The sequence below is a fragment of the Lampetra planeri genome, chromosome 2, assembly GCF_965212315.1.
Source record: "Lampetra planeri chromosome 2, kcLamPlan1.2.h2, whole genome shotgun sequence".
Lineage (NCBI taxonomy): Eukaryota > Metazoa > Chordata > Hyperoartia > Petromyzontiformes > Petromyzontidae > Lampetra > Lampetra planeri.
Genome location: NC_136108.1, coordinates 28225363 through 28244962, shown reverse-complemented (window position 1 = coordinate 28244962; position 19600 = coordinate 28225363). Strand labels below are relative to the sequence as shown.

The 19600-nt window shown below is 42.4% G+C and overlaps 1 protein-coding gene across 1 annotated transcript in view; it reads left to right on the top strand.

Moving 5' to 3' along the window:
* The window catches only part of LOC144730876 (adhesion G protein-coupled receptor B3-like), a 196335-nt gene that overhangs the window by 102469 nt on the left and 74266 nt on the right, over positions 1 to 19600 (top strand). Inside the window, exons 8-12 of the mRNA XM_078611678.1 lie at positions 6043 to 6144; positions 8577 to 8683; positions 10640 to 10828; positions 11803 to 11871; positions 14396 to 14504. Of these exons, the coding sequence (XP_078467804.1) occupies positions 6043 to 6144; positions 8577 to 8683; positions 10640 to 10828; positions 11803 to 11871; positions 14396 to 14504 (576 nt within the window). The remainder of the gene's footprint in view (positions 1 to 6042; positions 6145 to 8576; positions 8684 to 10639; positions 10829 to 11802; positions 11872 to 14395; positions 14505 to 19600) is intronic.

The window sequence follows — 19600 nt, the reverse complement described above, 5'->3', positions numbered from 1 at the left end:
AAAATGTAAACGGTCAAAAGTACGTCGTATTTTTCTTGAAAATTGTTTTATCAAGGCCATCACCTACCCAGAATCGTCGTGAAATACCGGGGGCCGAATTTGTAAAAACTCTCTCATTATGAAAGTGCAGTCACCACTCGCTTTAAATTGCGTAATTTTGTACACGCCCAATCCGTCCGCTGTCAGCCACCAGCTAATTCCACCTTTTTGGTGTGTAATGAAAGCTTCAAATGAGTCGCTGTCAAGAACCTTCTAAATGCTACTCTGATTGATGATTGCTCTGAATCTGGGGACTCGTCACGCTCACTCCTTTAGACCAGCATAGCCCCATAATGAGCGTTGCTTTCTGCATCTTAACAAGACGCTTTAGCCTTTGAACGCTATTAAATCACGCAATCAATTTATTTAGCCGTAAAAATTTGTTTAAGTGTAAAATGAGCTTCCTGCCGTGATCTGGATTAATAATTTCCGTCTTGCAACAAGTTTAAATATAATGCCGATAGCGGTAAGTCGCTGTTGATTTTTTATTTAAATGTGGCATTTTGTTTTGAAGTCAAAGTCTCAAAATGTGTTGGCAGCGGGAAGCTACCTTGTTAGATGACATGTGGTGACGGTGCCATAAAATGTGTGTTTCTTGTTACATTGGCACACAAAGCCGAGTTTGCTAAATCAATCGGAGGAACACAATTGAAAAAAAAAGTTTTTATATACTTAGGGCAGGTTGTTAACGTCATATCAGCATTAGATTTATTAATTAAAGATAGCGGACATGAATAGGTTGGAGTCATTTGTATTCAATGTTGTACGACAGTAATGGAGAGCAGCAATGTGCCGATGAAAAATCAGAATCGGTGCCAATCACTTGTGGATCATTGGCAAAGAAAATGGAACAAAGGCTGTACGTTAGCAAAGAAGCAAGGAGAAGTGTATGCCTTGTATTTACACTGAGAGACAGACATAGACACGAAGATTAGAGATTGCACGCAAGTTAGAGATATCGTGTTGATAATGAAGGTAAGCAAAAGTGGGCTTACCGGAATCCATTTTGGTCTTGCAGAGTAGACGATCAGGGCGCCACAGTGCTGATATTAATTACGTCGCCTGGAATACAGGAGGTCGTGAATTCAATCCCGACCCTGACGCCTGTATATTTGGAATTTGAATGTTCTCTCCGTGGTCGCATGGATTTTTCTCCGGGTCCTCCAGTTTGACCCTCCACATTTAGAATCAACATGCGTTTTGGAGTATTTGGCTGCTATACATTTCCACGTGATCAGCCACTTCGTTGAGCTATCATTTGTGTTAGCAAGGTCGCTTCTGAAAAATATCTATATAGCTCAGTGGACCTTACCTGGTAAAATAAAAAATAGTGTAGGAGTCGTAGTTTGTTATAGTAATGCTTCGTCTCCATGGTTGATCTGTCCTTGGCTGCCATTCCATCACCCGTCTCATCCATCGGACATCATACCTTGGAGTGCTGCATCTTCACCAAGCCAGTGTGATGCTTCTGATTTGCATTCGTCCTCTGAGCTACGTGTTTTTCTCTCTCTTTCTCTCCGTGATTCCCAGCATGCATCTCTCCATGCTTCATCACCGAGTTATCAGCTTTTATTCCATGTTCTTTGTGACTATTCATGTTTCTGAGCCATATATCATAGCAGGCAAAATGCACCAATTGAAAACTGGCTGTTTAAACACCTTGGTATGTGGCTATTTCATTTAGCATGAAATAATTATGTAAAAACGCACACGCTACACCTTATCATCTCTTTACTTATTAATTTGTATCCTGGCTCGCCTTGAATGAATACAGTACTCTGTTTTATTTTTCAGTTGTGTTCCCAGGAACGGTTATATCTTCTTTTGTTCGGTCGTAAAACTGTGTAACGGCATGAATATGTTGACGCTCAGAAGTAGTTTGGTTGTTGGTGAATTTATTGGATGAATGTCACGAACGCAATTATTATTTCTCAACATGCTGGAGCCTCATTTAGCTTACGCCTATGCAATTATTGCACTGGCGTAGAATTAGTTATATTAAACTCAGACATTTAAATCACTCAAGGGACAGTAGTGTAGTTAATATTTTGTATGAGAAAATCAAGCATTACAAAGCACTCACAAACGACAAGTGGAGCTTTAATAGGTGCATATATCATCGTGTGTGCTATTATGGAGCATACTGGGTAATAGATAAGGTTGTTTGTGGTCTTTTCACAATTTTGGTCAGCTAATTGATGCACTTGGGATGTAAGTGTATTTCTGTTGCTCATCAGCATAGCAAACACGACTACTGACATTGAGTGGAAACATTCTCAATGTACTAACACTGAGTGAGGTCATCACTTAAGATTTCAACTTCTATAGAATCTTGACACTAGTGCCTTCCATGATCACTGGAATCCTGGCTCTTCTTGCACAGTGGAGTGGTCTGCGGATCAGCAGCAGGGTCTGGGTCCGTCTCCCCAAACTCAAAAATAATAATAACATTGCGTAACAATTTTTTATATTAGTTTTCATGACTGCAGGGATTCATCTTCTTGGTTCTTTCGGTAAAGTCACGTAGAAGGGAAATAATAAAATACAATTCTCACGACGTTTCGGCCACAACGCAAGCAGCCGTCCTCAGGTGAAGAACAGGGCTGTCGGAAAGACAGCGTCTGAATGAGACGCTGTCCTCAGGTGAAGAACAGGGCTGTCGGAAAGACAGTGTCTGAATGAGAAGCTGTCTTTCCGACAGCCCTGTTCTTCACCTGAGGACGGCTGCTTGCATTGTGACCAAAACGTCGTGAAAATTGTATTTTATTATGTTAAAATTTTATTATTTTATTATTTCCCTTCTACGTGACTTTACCGAAAGAACCAAGAAGATGTTCATTTTGATTCATACGTTGTTTTTTTCTGACTTTACGTGAACGAAAAGACACAAATTCGCCCATTTTCTCATTGAAAATAGGTAAGTTTCAAAATATCACTGTCCTGGTCACAAAAGCAAAGTTTGTGGGGAATAATAGATATACTCTTTGGTTCTTTCAGTAAAGTCACGTAGGTATAAAATGAAATAAATCACGACGTTTCGGGGGCAACACAAGCGTCCGTCATCAGGTGGGAAAGCATGGTCTGCTGCTGAGGCAGACTGTTTTAAACCTTTTAAAACCTTTTAAAACAGTCTGCCTCAGCAGCAAACCATGCTTTCCCACCTGATGACGGACGCTTGTGTTGTGCCCGAAACGTCGTAATTTATTTCATTTTATACCTACGTGACTTTACCGAAAGAACCAAAGAGTATGGATTCCTGCAGTCACGAAAGCTTCAAATCAAGAATAATAGATATTTTCGATACTTTTTAGGCATGAGCAATTACGAAATAACACTTACTACCTAGGAACAAAAATTGTGTTACATAGTGCAATAATCACCCCCTTTGCCCTGAAATGTCTCACTGAGTCTCAAGCCTTTTTTTAGGAGTGTACTCCTATTGGGGTGTTTGGCCAATTCCCAAGAAAGAACATTTGGCATGTGAAGGGGAAACTAGAGAACCCAGAAAAACAACCCAGGTATATTTACCCAGGTATATATAGAGAATCCTACAATACCTTGATTTTACAGGAAGGTTCCCACGGAAAGTACAACCAGGCTCAATCCTACTTAACTTCCAAGACATGAGGAGATTAGTTGTATTCAAGGTGACTTTGGTCAGAGGCCATGAGGCACTGTGGGATTGGCCCTCTGCTTCTGAACCCACTGAACCCATCCGGCTCTGCCCGCCGCAGTCGGGGGGTGGGGGTGCATAGATCCTGAGACTATGTCAAGTGCAAAAGTTTTTTTCCCTTCCCCGCGTGGGCTATTGAAAGTCACAATACAAAGTATTCAATCAGAGAAGTCCCACAGGACAGCGAAGCCCTGTGGATTAGAGAATGGACCACAGAAGAACTGGATTTCACAGAACTTCAAAGATCACTTCAAGTGACCTTTTCTTTTTCGACACACAGAGAGGCACGCTTTCCCCAATGGGAGAAAAGTTTTGTTGCATGACAAGTCAGATCGATATTTTAAATCCTCAAAGTTGGAATTTAACCACAGAGAAAATGAAACTTTACATGATGCTTTTTTTGTTGTTTTGTGTAGGTATTGGTGGGCTTCAGAGACACCATTAAGTCCGCTACTCAATACAGTTGAGAACCTAGTTTAAAAATGGGTGGCTGCCTGGATTGGAAACTGTGATTTTACCAGTGCTGACTCAGTGCCCTGAAGTCTGAGGCATGACCCAGCCAACTCATAATCTTTCATCATACGCTTTTAACAATTGCACGTTTGGGACATTTAACTAAGCAAACAGCATCACGGTACGCACATCTCACTTCCACATTAACGCTGTGTCGTCACAGCTGGTTTCAGGATCGGCCAGGCCTTAAAAGTTGCAGCCGAGATCATGAATCTACCCTGGAGCCCAAGTGCTGAGCTCTGTGCAATGAGGTGGCCCTGTAGGATTGTTAATTTAAAAAATACAGATTGGACTCATGAGTAAATTTAAGGCTATGTGGAAGCACTAGACTTCTCTCTCCATTAACAACCGCGGACCTCGCTAAGCCGTGCGGAAATGCAGTGTGGGAGACGCGCGTCCGCCATCCACAAACCGACGATCACAGAATCGCCGACCTGCAAATGTGGCGAAGTGCAAACCATCAAACGCATCCCTGACGAACTGGATGTGTACGCTGCTATCCACGCTGCACCTACTGCCTCTGTGGATCGGTTGAACAAACTTTGCGTTCAACTACAACGTGTTTTAACACACTTACTTTTCGATCCTGCCGTAGCAGAGAAGAAGTTCAAGCACCGAGCGAGTCCGTCATGGAAAACTTGCAATCACTGTACTTTCTTTGTAACATGAAGTCAATTTGACAATCCGTGCATAATTTATTAGTTTCCCTACTTATTTATTTTGCGGTGATTTACACGTGTATAAAAATGTACCATACCATTAGCTTTGTAGTATGTGTAGTATATATTGTGCTTGGTGATGACATTTGACTCAGAATTAAATTGAAAGTGCAAATCCTAGTCTGGTGTACATACGATCCCATGTTCCTCTCGGGTGGATAATATAAGTAGCACAAGTTAATTGTTATTGTCTTCAATAAAGTCTGGAGTTCACCATGGGAATGTGGAATTTCCAGCACTGGAAAATTCCACATGAGGAGGGAAACACTGATATTTAAAGTTTGGTTTGATATTCGGTCACATTGACACAATTGAGTGATTGTTTTTGACATTTTCCAAGTTATTGGTCCTTCAAACATATTTTCCAGCGTGATTTTAATTGAATGGCTGCATAACTCAATTAATAATTTCTGAATACAGTTGTTTTCATTGTGATAAGTTTAATTAAGGGCTACACTGCTACAAGACAAGCTTGATGATGACAATAACAGTAATATTTAGCAATGGACTTCACACCTTCCCACCCCGTGTCTGTCTTGACCTATAAAAACCTGAACACAGGACCCGCCAAAAAAAGAGTCATTGGATTCAAATGTGGCTTTCCTTGATAACTTAACTAATACATTTTGACTTAAAACTTTCGTGACTGCAGGAATTTATATTCTTTGGTTCTTTCTACCGTGTTTCAGATCTGTCTTATGTTCACAAACATGGTCTGAGACATGTCGCCGTGGAGGCCGCTCTCCGATCTTACATGAACATGCTAATTTTTCCCTGGCAGCTCTTTAATTGATGGTAACCCACCACCAGCGCCGTCGTTGACCACCACTCACATTAACATTAGCTGCCCCGCCCACCACTTACATTAACATTAGCTGCCCCGCCCACCACTGACATTAACATTAGCTGCCCCGCCCATGCTACTGACACTTGGGCTACGCCCATTTTAAACCTTTATAAACAGTTTGCCTTTAGAGGCTAACCCCCTTTTCCTGATGACGACCGCTTGTGTTGCGATCGAAATGTCGTGGTTACTTTACCGAAAGAACCAAAGAAAACTTAAATAATCATCGTCATATTATCCCTTTGCCTTCGCAGCTCCTCACGAAATTTGCCGCCAAGAGCAGCTGGGTTCCGTCACGTGGCAGAAAACCGCTGCCACCAACGTGGCCACCAACCGCTGCCCCACTGACGCCACGGGTGAGTCCCTGTGCAGCACGCCCAGTGGCCACACGCTCACCACCCATCACCCATTACCGTAAACACTTATCTTTGCCGTTGTGGTTGTTGCTGTTACTGTTACTTTGTCTCCTTGATGGCAATTTCTAGGTATGCACCCGTGCATAAGTTCATCGATTGATGTCAATGCTTAGGTGGTTCACGATGCGTGTAACATGCAAGAATAGGATGTTTACGATTTACGTAAATTCATCTGTAAATTTAACACGTAGGTTTTCACGACAAATATTATGATTCGTGACAACAGCAAAATTGGGCGACATTAAATTAGTGTGTCGTAAACCCTCCTCCAAAATGTGTACAACTTTTTTTTATATATATTTTTCAACAATATATAGCATACATATAACAGCAAACCTGTCAACAATCTGGGGATATGTATGATGCAATACCAAAAATGATATTTGCATTGTATGTATCAGTGTACAGGCATTAAAATGTTTATATTGTACCTCGCAAAACATTGATGCAATTTTTTCTTTAAAAGTCACTTAATTTCCATTGACATTTCGGATTGTTCTAAGAGTTGAATATCTATAGAAGTTGGTTTTATTTCAAGGTTTCTGCTTTATTGGTTTGAAAATTGCTGCCCTTTGGTTTTCGTCCAAATTAATTTTAAATTACTTTTATATTGGATCTGTTATGGGGCATAATACAGTACGTACGTGTACATTTTTTCTCACTGCCTTTCTTGAGTGCAATGTAACGTTTATTCTCAAATGCGACCTGATTGTGATATCGACGACCTCTCGCTTAAGATTTATACAGACACTGCATGCATTTATTTACCCAAAAAAAATGACTGATGGGGGGAATGGATTTTTACCGTTTGAAATTTGCTGAAGTCCCTAAAGACCATTTGAGTGACTTATTGTGAATTGTTCACTTATTTCACATCCCACGCCACAAAGGGATGTCTTGCCACTGCCACACGTCATTCTCTCCGCAGCATTCACAGCCGCTCTTACATATGGTTCATTATTTATAATGTATTTGTTACTCACGTCAGGGATGTGACGGCGTATAATTCCGAACATGCGTTCGTTCGTAATTGTTTAATAAGATTAATCACCATTGCCTGCGGACTCTTCCACTTTTTTTTCTTCCTATTGTAATGGACTCTGATGCAAAAAAATGAACTCAACACACATCCGTCAATAACACAGCAGCCTTAACATCGAAATATGGAATAGTCAACATTTCCGGCAATGGCAATTCGTCATAGCACACGTGTCGTTTTATGTCCCGTGAAAAAGGGTAATTGCCTTCAAACAATATATATATAATCGGCGACATTACAATCGGGATACAATTAGAGAGAGAGAAACATTTATTCTGGAGAGAACCCGCAGCTTTTGCTTGTGAGTCTGGCACTCCTACGTGGTCAAATATTGACAACTTTCATTGAAGCGAGATAAATTGCAGCAACATTAAAATGCTGTTTCAGCTTAGAGTTTATCCGGTCTCAAAGATCCATATTAATATATTATTTATAAAGTACGAGCAGCAGAAAGTATGTGAGGTATTAAATTGTTAAATGACGGTATCTTTGAAAACATTACGCCGTGTTTTGTGGTGATGTGTTGTAAAAATTGGTTTAAAAATCATGTTGATCCCCTTACAAACAGGTGAATGTTAAATATTAAAAGCACTAGATAAGCAACCTCTCTCACTTACCAACCTCGTGAATGCAGTGTTCAGAATTCCACCTCTCTATTGCTCAGCCTGATCTCTCGGTCAATGCCTGTGCAAGTGCTGGCGGGTAAATGTTCCCCTCAAAGTTTGCCTAATTACGTTTCGTTGTGTCATTTAGAGACGGCAGAGAACATGTCAGGGAGAGTACACGCACCCCACTAAAAAGCGTTCCACTTCCAGACGCCCAATTCCATTTTTGAGAATGCACCCGAGAAAATAAGTTGACCTTTGAAGAGAGAACGTTTATACCATAGTGTCCATCAGGTAGGACGATGGAGTTCGCTGCAGTTGTGGGAAGAATTTAACAACTGAAAATGAGCCACGGAACAGAAAATGAAGCAAAACAGAGCGGTGTATATACTCTTGGTTCTTTCGGTAAAGTCACGTAGGTAAAAAAAATATATATATATAAATAAATACATTTTTCACGACGTTTCGGGCGCAACACAAGCGTTCGTCATCAGGCGGGTACAACCACAGCAAGAATTTTTTTATTTATTTTTATCTTTTATTTTATTTTTATTTTTTATTTTCTTTATCTACGTGACTTTACCGAAAGAACTAAGAGTATGGATCCTTGCAGTCACGAAAACTTCAAATCTAGAACAGAGCGGTGCCTCGGCACAAACCGGCTTGACGCAGCCTAATGCTGTTACTCCTGTATAATGTTAATTGCTGTCGCCCCGGCTAATGAACAGGAGTGGTGATACGGCAGTGCTCGCTGAATTCCGATGGAGTGGCCTCGTGGGAAAAGCTAAGCTTCATCAAATGCATCTCCCACGACGTCCGCAATGCGCTGCAGTTGGTGAGAGGCGGTGCACTGCGACGCTGCGACGATTGCGCTCTGCTTCTCGTCTCTCTCGAGCATGGGTCTTGCTTCAGTGACGATGTGCCTTCTTTACGTGTTGTACACCAAGGACTGTGTTGGATAATCCCGGAGGAACCAGTGAAATAATATTAAAAATGTATTTGTGTTATTTTTGTAATTTTGGAAATGACAATGCGTGTCATGTTTGAGTTGATTTGATTCCAATAACATTCTTAGTCGGAGGTCGCTCTTTCTCCACTGCTGCTCCCACAGTCTTGAAATCTCTCCTCATGTCCTCCACGTAGCTTACCTCCAGCATTAAGATTGTCCTTTTCTCTCCTCTTCTCATCTATTTCTAAACCAAACAATTTTTTATTTTACCAGGTGAGGCCCACTGATCTGTATCGTTTTTTTCCAGAAGTGACCTGGCCACAAATGATAGCTCAACAAAGTGGCTTATCATGTGGGAATGTTTTGCAACCAAATACTCCAAAGGCATGTTTCATGCATATGACTGTTTCCATCCATCCATTGTCTTGATCAGGATTAAATTATGCTCTTTCAGTGCTGCTCTCACGATACATTCCCTCATTCACCATATACAACATCATGTCTTGCTCTACACAATCTCAAAATGCTAATTTCTTGTTTTTGCAAGAGCCTAGAGATAGTCAAGTTGATATTCTTCACGAAGTCACGTTGTCTTGTTTTGGGTGCATATGATGAAAAGGTGTTTTTTTTCTAATTGAAATTACCGCAGACTTACAGAGCCTGAGTGGCAATCATTGTCAATCAACAGCTCCTCATAAAAAATGTTGTTTAATTAACGTCTGAATAAAAATGCATGAGTAAAACACACTATGTAAATATCAATATGGACTCGGAGAATCTTCACTCGAGAGCCACTTTATTGAAAATGATGATGACAAATTGATATCATGATTATTACACCCATTATCTATCCACTGCTGGATGTCAAACTCACACCATTGCCATCCCTCACCATCATGCATTGCCACGATCCATCTCACTCCTGCTCATGAACTGGCAGGTGATGTGCGTATAAATAAAACTCTGTTTATAAATCTTTATTGGGGCAGGCTATGTTGTCCGCCTTCTTTAACTGGAGATTAATGTGCAGTGTTTTTTGCTCGGTTTGGATAAATCTTTGCTCTCTGTGATGTGATTATCATTTTCAGAATCACATTTGCGCGTGGCATATCATTGACGTCCCACTCGATCGAATGGAGGGGCTGCCTAGCACTCTCTCTCGTGGTGGCCCTTCTGCCAGCAGTGGAATGAGCGAGCAATTGCAGGGCTTCACCTTTACCTTTTTAACCTTTTGCCACTCGGGCAAATGAGCTGAGACTAGGGCACGTGGCATTATGTTACTTACTCTGCGAATAATTATTGTCATTTTCAGGCCAATTCACTTCTGAATGAACGTCTCCCTATGCTGTGATGGTCATGTGGGGTTGTTGATCGGACTTCACAATGATTGTTGCTGAAGGGGAGTGATAACCAGGACCAGTTTGGATATCACTCGCCACTGAAGTTAGCCATGGCTGGGAGTCAATCTCAAGTCACTGGCCTCATAGCGCAGTGCTCTAACCACTGCGCTACCAGCTCCCCAGAATTTATCTCCGATTGTATCTTTGATTCTGTCAGTGCCAATTCACACTTGAAACTTTTGAACCAGTTAATTAGTCAATTCTCACTCCCCTCTGTTCAAGCAAGCAATGGGGTGGCACTTTCCTTCATTAGCCCAGAATCAATGGTGAAAATTCCACATTCACAGGGTGGGGTTCAGCCAATCCATGGCCCAGTGACGTCACGACCTTTAACTCGTGACCTTATAACTGCGAGTTGAATATTGTACGCAAAGCCGTACGCGGGTCACGTTTTCGCCCACGCCGATGACGAACGTGGGCTTGTGTGTGTGCTCGTTGTTAGATGAGGGACCAGCTTGCGGTGGGACAAGCCACTGCAGAGGGCATGGCTGCGGTGCTGGGCAACCTGGCGGGCACCTCGCAGACCCGGTTGCTCTACAGCGGCGACCTGCTGGCCTGCATTGAGGTCCTGCGCAACTTCACGCAAGAGGCTCGCCGGGTCTCTCGCGACCCAACCAGCGAGGACATTCAGGCACGTACATGAAGGCAAAGACCACCCTCCCGCGTAGCCTGTTGTAGACTGTTGGGGGCAAGTGCTGTTAGTGAGCACCTGTGATGGCCGGCATGTCACATGAAGGGGTGGGTGGCCAGGATCACGCCCGATCGCCTTTGTCTCCCCAGTGGTGATGTTTACACACCCCACTAGGTACACATTTGAGGCTGAGTCGACCTAGGCGAGGCCCAGAACCGGTTCAGATAATGGTCACTGGTTTCAGATAATCATCACTGGTGTTGGCCATGAGCGGGAATCGAACGCGGTTCGACGAATCCGTAGCGCTGTGCGCTAACCGCTCCCTTATCGCTCCCCACACACATGCACACTGCACACACACTTTCGCTTAGCGCACACTTTCATGTATTCTGAAGGGAGCGTGAACACTCTTAAGATCGTGCCCAATGTGGCTTCGTTCTATCCATATAATTTTTGGGTGGCCTGCGTTCCTGAAAAGGAGAGAGGCGGCATCTTGAACTTTGTAATGTTCGGTTCAAAGGGCATTCTGCTTCTACCGGCATGATAAGCGATTGTTTTGTCGTCCGTGTGCCGGTGGTGTCCTGTGCCCACTGATGTTCCCACTCTCAAAAAAATAATTTGCTTCACGTCGTAACATGGCGGAAGAATACGGCAGCTTCCTCTCTTTGTTTGGCGTTCGTTCGTGATGAATATGCAATCCAAATATTCATTTCAAAGCTATCTTGGTTAAATGGTGGAATGTTCTCTTTCGAGGACGACGTGTAAAAGACACGCCCATCACGGGGCTGTCGTCTTGTTACCGATGTAGAAAATAAACAATGCTGTGCCCGTGTCCAGATTGTATTTCGCGCGATTCCCCCGTCCGTGCATGGCTTTGCTGTAGTTCATACGAATGCGCATGAGAACTATAATCGACTGTCTGAATTGGAGTACATTTTCGTGTATTTTATTTCTCCCGCCCACCTCCACTACAGAATTTCTTGGAAATTGTGAGCAATTTGCTTTCGGACGAAAACAGACCTAAGTGGGAAGACATGCCAACGGTACGTTAAAAGCCATTAATCTTATTTCCCATTGAGCACTCTCGTGGGCTGTGTTATTCCAACAACTTTATGAGAAATGCATCTTCCGTGTATTTCAGGACGTATCCTTACACCACACAGTGAGACATGGTGAGAGAACAGAGTGTGCTAATTGAATATCATCTTATGTATTAAATGAGACATTTTAAATTGATGGTCATGTACTATCCTGCAACAGAGAGCATGTTCTTGCCGCTTGAATGGAAAATTGTTCAAGCTTTTATTGCTATTTCTGCCACACAAGATTGGGGCCCTCTGCTTTTCGGCTTCTTATTTTTGCATTGGCCTAATATCTTGTATTTTCGATGGTATCTTTAACAAATATTTATGTATAAACAGAAAACTCTGAGCCAAGTCGCCCTTGCAAAATAGGCAATGTTTCATGTGTCTCAGTGCGTGTGTTTCAACTCTCGATTTAACGAAGGATACAGCAACAAGAATAAAATACGCCTATGCATAGAATACGATTAATTATTGGTGCTTCATGAGCAGAAGTTTGAAAAAAATATTAACACAGAGATAGCCTGCTTTCCCTGCGTTTTTTAAGAAGTGCCCATTGAGCAAAAAAAAAAACCCAGATAACATTTGTTTTCATTATTTGATCTTTCAACCTACGATCCCAGGGTCTCCGAAGGGGAAACTTTTCCTTTCGTTGTTGATTAAACGACACGACATACGGATCTGAAACATAGACACTGGCACAGAGGGAATTGAACAGGATCTGAAGAGAGCGCATAGTAGCATGGAATGACGCACGCTTTGAATTACACGAAGAGACACAGAGAGAGACGTACGGTGGTTCAGTGAACAAAGCAAACATTGGAGAAGATCGCATTGAATATTGAGAAAAGTTAGTGGGCTTGGGCATTATATATCGCTTGAAGGGATGCTGGCTAAGGCATGAGGCTAGTAAAGGAATGGAAGCCAAAAGAATGAAAGAGCAACCACCAGATAGATGGCGCAATGAAATTGGTTCATGTGCAGGAGTGAGGTGGATTGTGGGATTCCAGGATCATGAGGGATGATCATGGTGTGGAGCAAACGTCATCCAGCAGTGGAAAAAATAGTGGCTGATATTGCTGATAATGACAATTTCCACATGTGCATTTTTAATTCGAATTATGTGTGTGTCTATATATGTATATATAGTGTAGTGGTTAACGCCCTATGAACCCGGCCATCCGAGTACGATTCCCGCTCATGGCCAACACCGGTAACGATTATCTGAACCGGTCCCCCCCCCCCCCCCTCGTCTGCTGTACCAGCCTTCATAGGTGCTCGCTAATAGCACACTTTCCCCAACAGACTGGTCAAGCTATACGGGGGAGCTTTGTTTTGTTTTATAGCCACAGAAGGGTGGTAAAGCAACACACTTCGCATCAATTTGCCCAAGGGCAGGACATTTATAAAGACAACGTTGCTCTAGTTTAGCCTGATAGACTCTTAAGCAAGTGCTGTTAGTGAGCACTCATTAAGGGTAGCACCGTGTACACCCAGCTGCTTTTGTGCCTCCGTTGCGAACACACACAGCGAACGGCGCTCACTTTTGGCTGAGCCATCTTATTGGAGGCACTTGTAAGCTTTGAACATCAAATTGCCATTGACCTGCACAGTTGACAGTCGTGTCTAAACAGGTGGCTCAGTGGTAGAGCGAGTGGCTCGCGAATGACAAAAGGTTGGGAGATCAAAGCCGGATGCCATCATCCTTTCTGGGATCAATGAAATGGAGTTCCGCTTCGTGGAGGCATTCAGCAGTGGATAGACTCATCCTTGGCAATGGAATGTGGAATTTCCACCACTGGCTCAGGGCTCTAAAGAGGAGTTGAGCACTGCTTCCAGCGCTCATTTGAGCAAGACATTACGAAGGTTGATTCAAAGCTGAATTGCAAGAACTGTAGCACATTTCACGGACAACTGCGGCACATCTCTCTTATGCAAGTCTTGGGCAGTGGCTCCCCACCTTTCTGGACACGTGGACCACTGTAAACCTTCAACAGCCTCTCCTTTTTCATTTTGAGTATTTGAGAGGGAACTTTACGAAGCATTTTAACCGGACGCCAGAGTCCGGCGAGCCCGTTCGACGGCTTCAGGCAGTGTCCCGTGACTGTCGTGCGAGCACACGACGGCCGGTGGTCGGCTGCGTGACGATCCAGACGGCGCGAACACCGCCGTGACAATAATGACAATAAAAGGCGACTCTTTAGTTGTCCATTTGTGGAATGCGGTCAAAGAAATACGACGTTTCGTGAAAAAAATATTGTATTGCCAATAAACCCACGAGACCAATGTATGGCCTTGCAGGGACCAAACCATCAGTGCTCCGTGGACCACTGGGAACCACTAGAGCAAGCATTATTCCAGTGGGCACCATTTTAAAAGGGCACCATTCCGTTAGGGCAGAGCAAGCAGCAGTGCTGTTCTCCTTTGTGAGCCGGCCGCTGTGCATGAGAGAGAGGGACAACGGGCATCTCTGTGCCGCCGACAGAATCCGCCGGCTGTGCTGGAGCTCATGCAGCTTGTGGAAGACTTCGTTCACGTGGTGGGCTCGGGAATTAAGCTCTTCAGCGACATGTACATCGCCAAAGATAACATTGGTAAGTCAAGTGGGCATTTAATATGCGGAACCTTTTGTGCTGACAGTAACGCATCCATTTGCTGAGCCATTACGCCGTGAATAATGTATTCTGGACACATACTTCATTGAATGCAACAACTGTTCGTTTTTTTAAGTTTCTTTCTTGAAAATTCCATTTTCCACTTCGGGTGGAAAGGTATTCTTTCTTATAACTATATCAATTATAACACTGAATTGAAAGTTTAGGAGACCACTTTAAATCAATATCTATTTACTGAAAACCTTTACAAAAGTTTTACGGTCGCTGGTGAAAATATAATTTTTAAAAATACACCCTCGGGCCTCTTTGTATTCGACAAATGGCCTGAACATAAGTGCTTGTCATAATGGGATGCTTTATAAACAGCAATTATTTGACCGTGCTGCGTGTATCCATTTGTTTACAGTGCATGAATCGTGTTGAAGAATTATCACGATCAGATTCGAGTGAAATGTTACTTTTTGCCGTCTCGTTGGGATTGTCTCTCATTATGCCCCATTTGTCTTTACTTACTTGGTTGTGAGGAGCATATGCAATTAATAATTATCCAACGCACGATTCAATGGACGCATCATGAGCATAAGAATGCATTTTAATCAATTCACAAGTTACGTGCTGAGTGAATACATTATATTTTGATTGAGTCTGGAAACCCATGCGGCTTGCATTACCCAAGTGTCATTAGTTGATCGGATTACAATGCAGCCCGGACTGTTCTTGTAGCCTATACCTGAGCGTAAGTGTACGGTACTTCAACTGCAGATGCTTTATTGGATTCTGCAGCATTAGCGATTGCCACACAAGGCTTGTTCTATATTTATTACTGATGCCTGTGGCAATGGAACACTGTTTATATAGCTTTGTTTCCACTCTGCACTCAATCGAGCATTCCACATTGGATATCCTCTATCAATGTGGCCATGTACTCACTTGAATATAATCAACTTATATTGAAGTATGTTTCACTAAGCCCAGCAGTGGCTGTTATGCACGTGGTTTGTAATCCAGCACTGTGGAGGTGGTGAGGTTTGGTGTATACCGGTACAGCAATCGGACTAATCTACATCTTGATTTAAAGCTTTCGTGACTGCAGGGATTCATATTCTTGGTTCTTTCGGTAAAGTCACGTAGAAGGGAAACTATAAAATAAGAAAAATATAAAACAATAACGTTAAGAAAAAAACGCCACTTTTTTCTGATTTTTTGCTGTGTTTTTCACACCTGATGATGATTGCTTGTGTTGCAGTCGAAACGTGGTGAGAATTGTATTGTTTTATATTTTTATTATTTTATTGTTTCACTTCTACGTGACTTTACCGAAAGAACCAATAATGTAATCTACATCTGTTTCAACCTGTACAGGGATCGAGCGTTTCCCTCTTGCCCACTTTGGTTTTATCCCAGTGCTCCTCACACTTGTGTGTTCGTACGTTGAACTTACTTTACACCGTGCGTAGCCAACCATGCTCATCGAAGGTGCAGGCGGAAGGACAACAAACTCAACACAAGAAGCAGTTCTAAAGAAATGAGTTTTCAATCTAGATTTAAAAGTGCATAGCTCCAGTGGCTTCCTAATATCGGAAGGAAGAGAGTTTCTGAGGGCCACTGAAGTGCATCTAAAAGAGCGCGATGCAGTGACCGTCTTTGTTCAATGGCCAGCCAAAAGTCGCTGCGAGGGTGTCCGGAGTTCACGTGATGACGGTTTATACTTCTTTACGAGATCAGCAGCAAGGTATTGGGGTTCATATGGCTCAGTGTGGCATTCCTGGATAAATAAGTAAATTATTATATATTATGATGCTAAAGAAGGCAGAATAAATTTTTCTGTTTTACATTGTGTATCTTTAAATTAGAGGACAAATATGCATATACTGTACTTTATACACTGATTTAAATGTAAATCATTAAAGAAGCACAGGCATACCTGTGGTCTAAAGGTTAAGGCTTTAGGAGATAATTGTGAAATCTTTAGGGCTTAACATCTAAAATGCGCTGGTCACGAGGTAAGTTTCATGGGCAAAATGGTCCGTTAAAAAAAAAAACTGAATAATTTATAAACCAATTTATTTTCCCTGTAGGTCGCCTACACGCTCAAGTGAATTATTCTGTAAAAATGCTAAATACGCACGGCGCATTTGCATATTTTGGTTTGAATCATAAACTTTCCCTTGTGCAAGCGTTTCCAAAGCATTTTAACGCGTAGCAGGCTTTCGCGACCAATATCATCCATAATAGAGGTTTTTGGGTGAGATCGCGTAAATATATAAATGTGTCGTTAAAACCCGCCACCACCCGACACAGCCAATTAGTTGGTGGGTTTTATCGACACATTTAGATATTTATGCGATCTAACCCAAAAACCTCTAATATGGATTTCCAAAGCACGTTTATTCAATTTACTGGACCAATTAAATGTCTTTGTTAAAATTCAGAGCAAATTTATTTCAGCGTTTTGTTTGCATTGTTGTTATAATGGTATTTATGCATTAACTAGTCATTAGAATTACAGTACGAGCAAACATTTTAGGAGGGTGCTTGCGCACTCCACAACGATGTTTGGTCATGACAATGGGTTTGTGTTAATTGAATAATAGCAGAGGACACACTAAAACCTCTCTAACATGGATTCAATTAAAATCCAGAATTGGAAGTAAGCAGGAATGCTACCAAAACGAATTAATTACTATTCGCGTTTGCACTGTGTGCCGAGCCAACGAACATCAGCACGGTGAAGCACCGGTAGTCCACCGTCAAAACATGTCAGGGGACAGTTGTTCACGATGCGTGACATCGTCGGTGGTGCTCCACAACCGCAGGTTGGGTCAGTAGCCTGACCCCATCGGACGAGGTTGACCCCGCAGCGACCTTGTCCCGTCCGGAATCGTTTCAGCGTTACTAATAAATTAAACATGAATCTAAATCGATCGAACTGGAGCGCCGTTCGCACTGGAGCTAGCCACCGTGCAAGTAGGATATGGTTCGGGTATATGCGAACAGCTTTACTGATCTGGTGTATGAAACGTGATGATCCCAAGCCCTTGGAGGCCTCGGTCATCCACGTACATGCTGTGAGTTGATCTTTGTTTAACCGAGTGAAAACACAAGAGACTGGGGGATAAGTCGCATTTGCATGAGTCTCACTTATTTCACGAATAAACAAAATGCACTCTTCAAGGCCATCAGGAAATCTCTTAAGCCGCACACATCCAGCGGAGATCAGCCTTCCCAACCCTGCTTCATGGGAAGTCACATTACAGTGACGATTTTGTGCGTTATGAAATTGTGAATATTAAATCATCGGTATGCAGGTATTGCTGTAAATGGTTTTCAGTGTTCAGTCAATATTTTACGAGTTAATTATATGTAAATGTAATGAAAATGTGGTTTTATGATTTTTATTTTATTTGCTGTATGCCAGACGTCACGCATTACTGCATAGGCTCTCACCCAAATGAGCCCGGCTTTGAGAGAATATATACGTACTCAACCTAATTATTCAGTAATTGAAGTAAAATTCAACTGAATGCAGTGTTTTAAAATCACAGCACCAACACGCATGCTGTTTGGGGGCAATGCTATTAGGGCACTTGACCCAAACAATCAGAATGTTGCGGGTCACAAAAAATCGGGAATGGTCATAAACTTCGATTAGCATGGTTGGCTATGACCGGTGCACACGAAGTTCAACATACGTACGTGCATAGACTCACACGGAGACCCATACACTCGCACAGTGACTCATCGACTCGCACAGATGCCCATAGTTTGTACGATGAGAAAGAGGTTCAACATACACGTCCATACATAGAACTCAGCCCATCGTCCCTCAAGGGTTGATTAAATGAGTCCTATGTTTGTTGGACATCACCAGTGTTTGTCCCACCGGTAGGAATGTGAGATTTCCACCCCTGGCTTCAGGCATGCCGACAGAGATGAGCACCGAGTGAAACTCATTAGAGCAGGGCTTAGAAGCAAAATAAATCCTTGATTTAAGATTAGAATAATGACTATTTGAATTTCCATTTTTTTGTTTCGTGCAGCTCGTGTAAAATAATATTCAATTTTACAACTTCTCCAATTGCTATGAAAAACAATTACAAGCATGGAGCAGGTATAGACATTTGAACAAATTGCACTCATGAGAAGGCGATTAAGAATTTAAATGCACAGCCATTAACCCTTCTGCATTCGCGGCAAAATAATGTAATAAAAACACATCTAGAAAGACTTGTTGAGTTCCAGGTTTGGTGTAGCAGTGCACTTGGCTGGTTAGGATGTTTACCTTTAATTTGCAGAGACACGTCAGAGGCTTGGTTTTAATAAAGAACCACATCTGTTGGTGCTGTGCTGAATAACGTGACCACATTCGGAGAGCTATAACAAATGAACTTTAATTTCCAAAAAGGTGGACCAATCCATTTATCTTTATTGTGCGGTCGTGACTAATAGTTACGCAATGGGCTTAATCACCTCATTAATACTCGCAGATTTATTTTGTTTGTGCCAAAATGAACGGTGAGGGCAATAATTGTGAAAAAGTACCTTTTTAAAAAACATTCAAGGAAGGCATTATGCAAAATTGAGAGCAGTTAATGACGTGTTCTGCCAGCCACTGGATTCATGTTTCCAAGCACACGGCTGCGAGGGCGAACCTCCGAAGTTGCTAATTGCCCCGAAAGTCGATCTCTTTCAGGCCTTTGAAACTAATATTGCCGTTCGTCTCGTAAATCAACCAACCCGCGGTTTTACTTTCGCGAATACCATCATTTTAAAACGTGGCATTGAGAGAGTACAACCGCTTTACCTGGGTGCACTTGCGTTTACGTATACGCGAATAATTGATTGTGATTATTCTCTATTGCCTTCACCAGCCTGAATGTAGATAAAGCATGCTGTAATGGTAGTCAAGGCCGCAAGCTGCAGTTAAACCCCCATAGCTGCCCGATGCTATTGCCTCAACATGAACGATACAATTAAGACGTGTTTTACATAACGATAAACATTTATTTCCTCGCCTCGAAAACCATTACGGAGTCTCAAGACGCTTTTGTGGAGGTCCTGCTTGGAATTTTTGG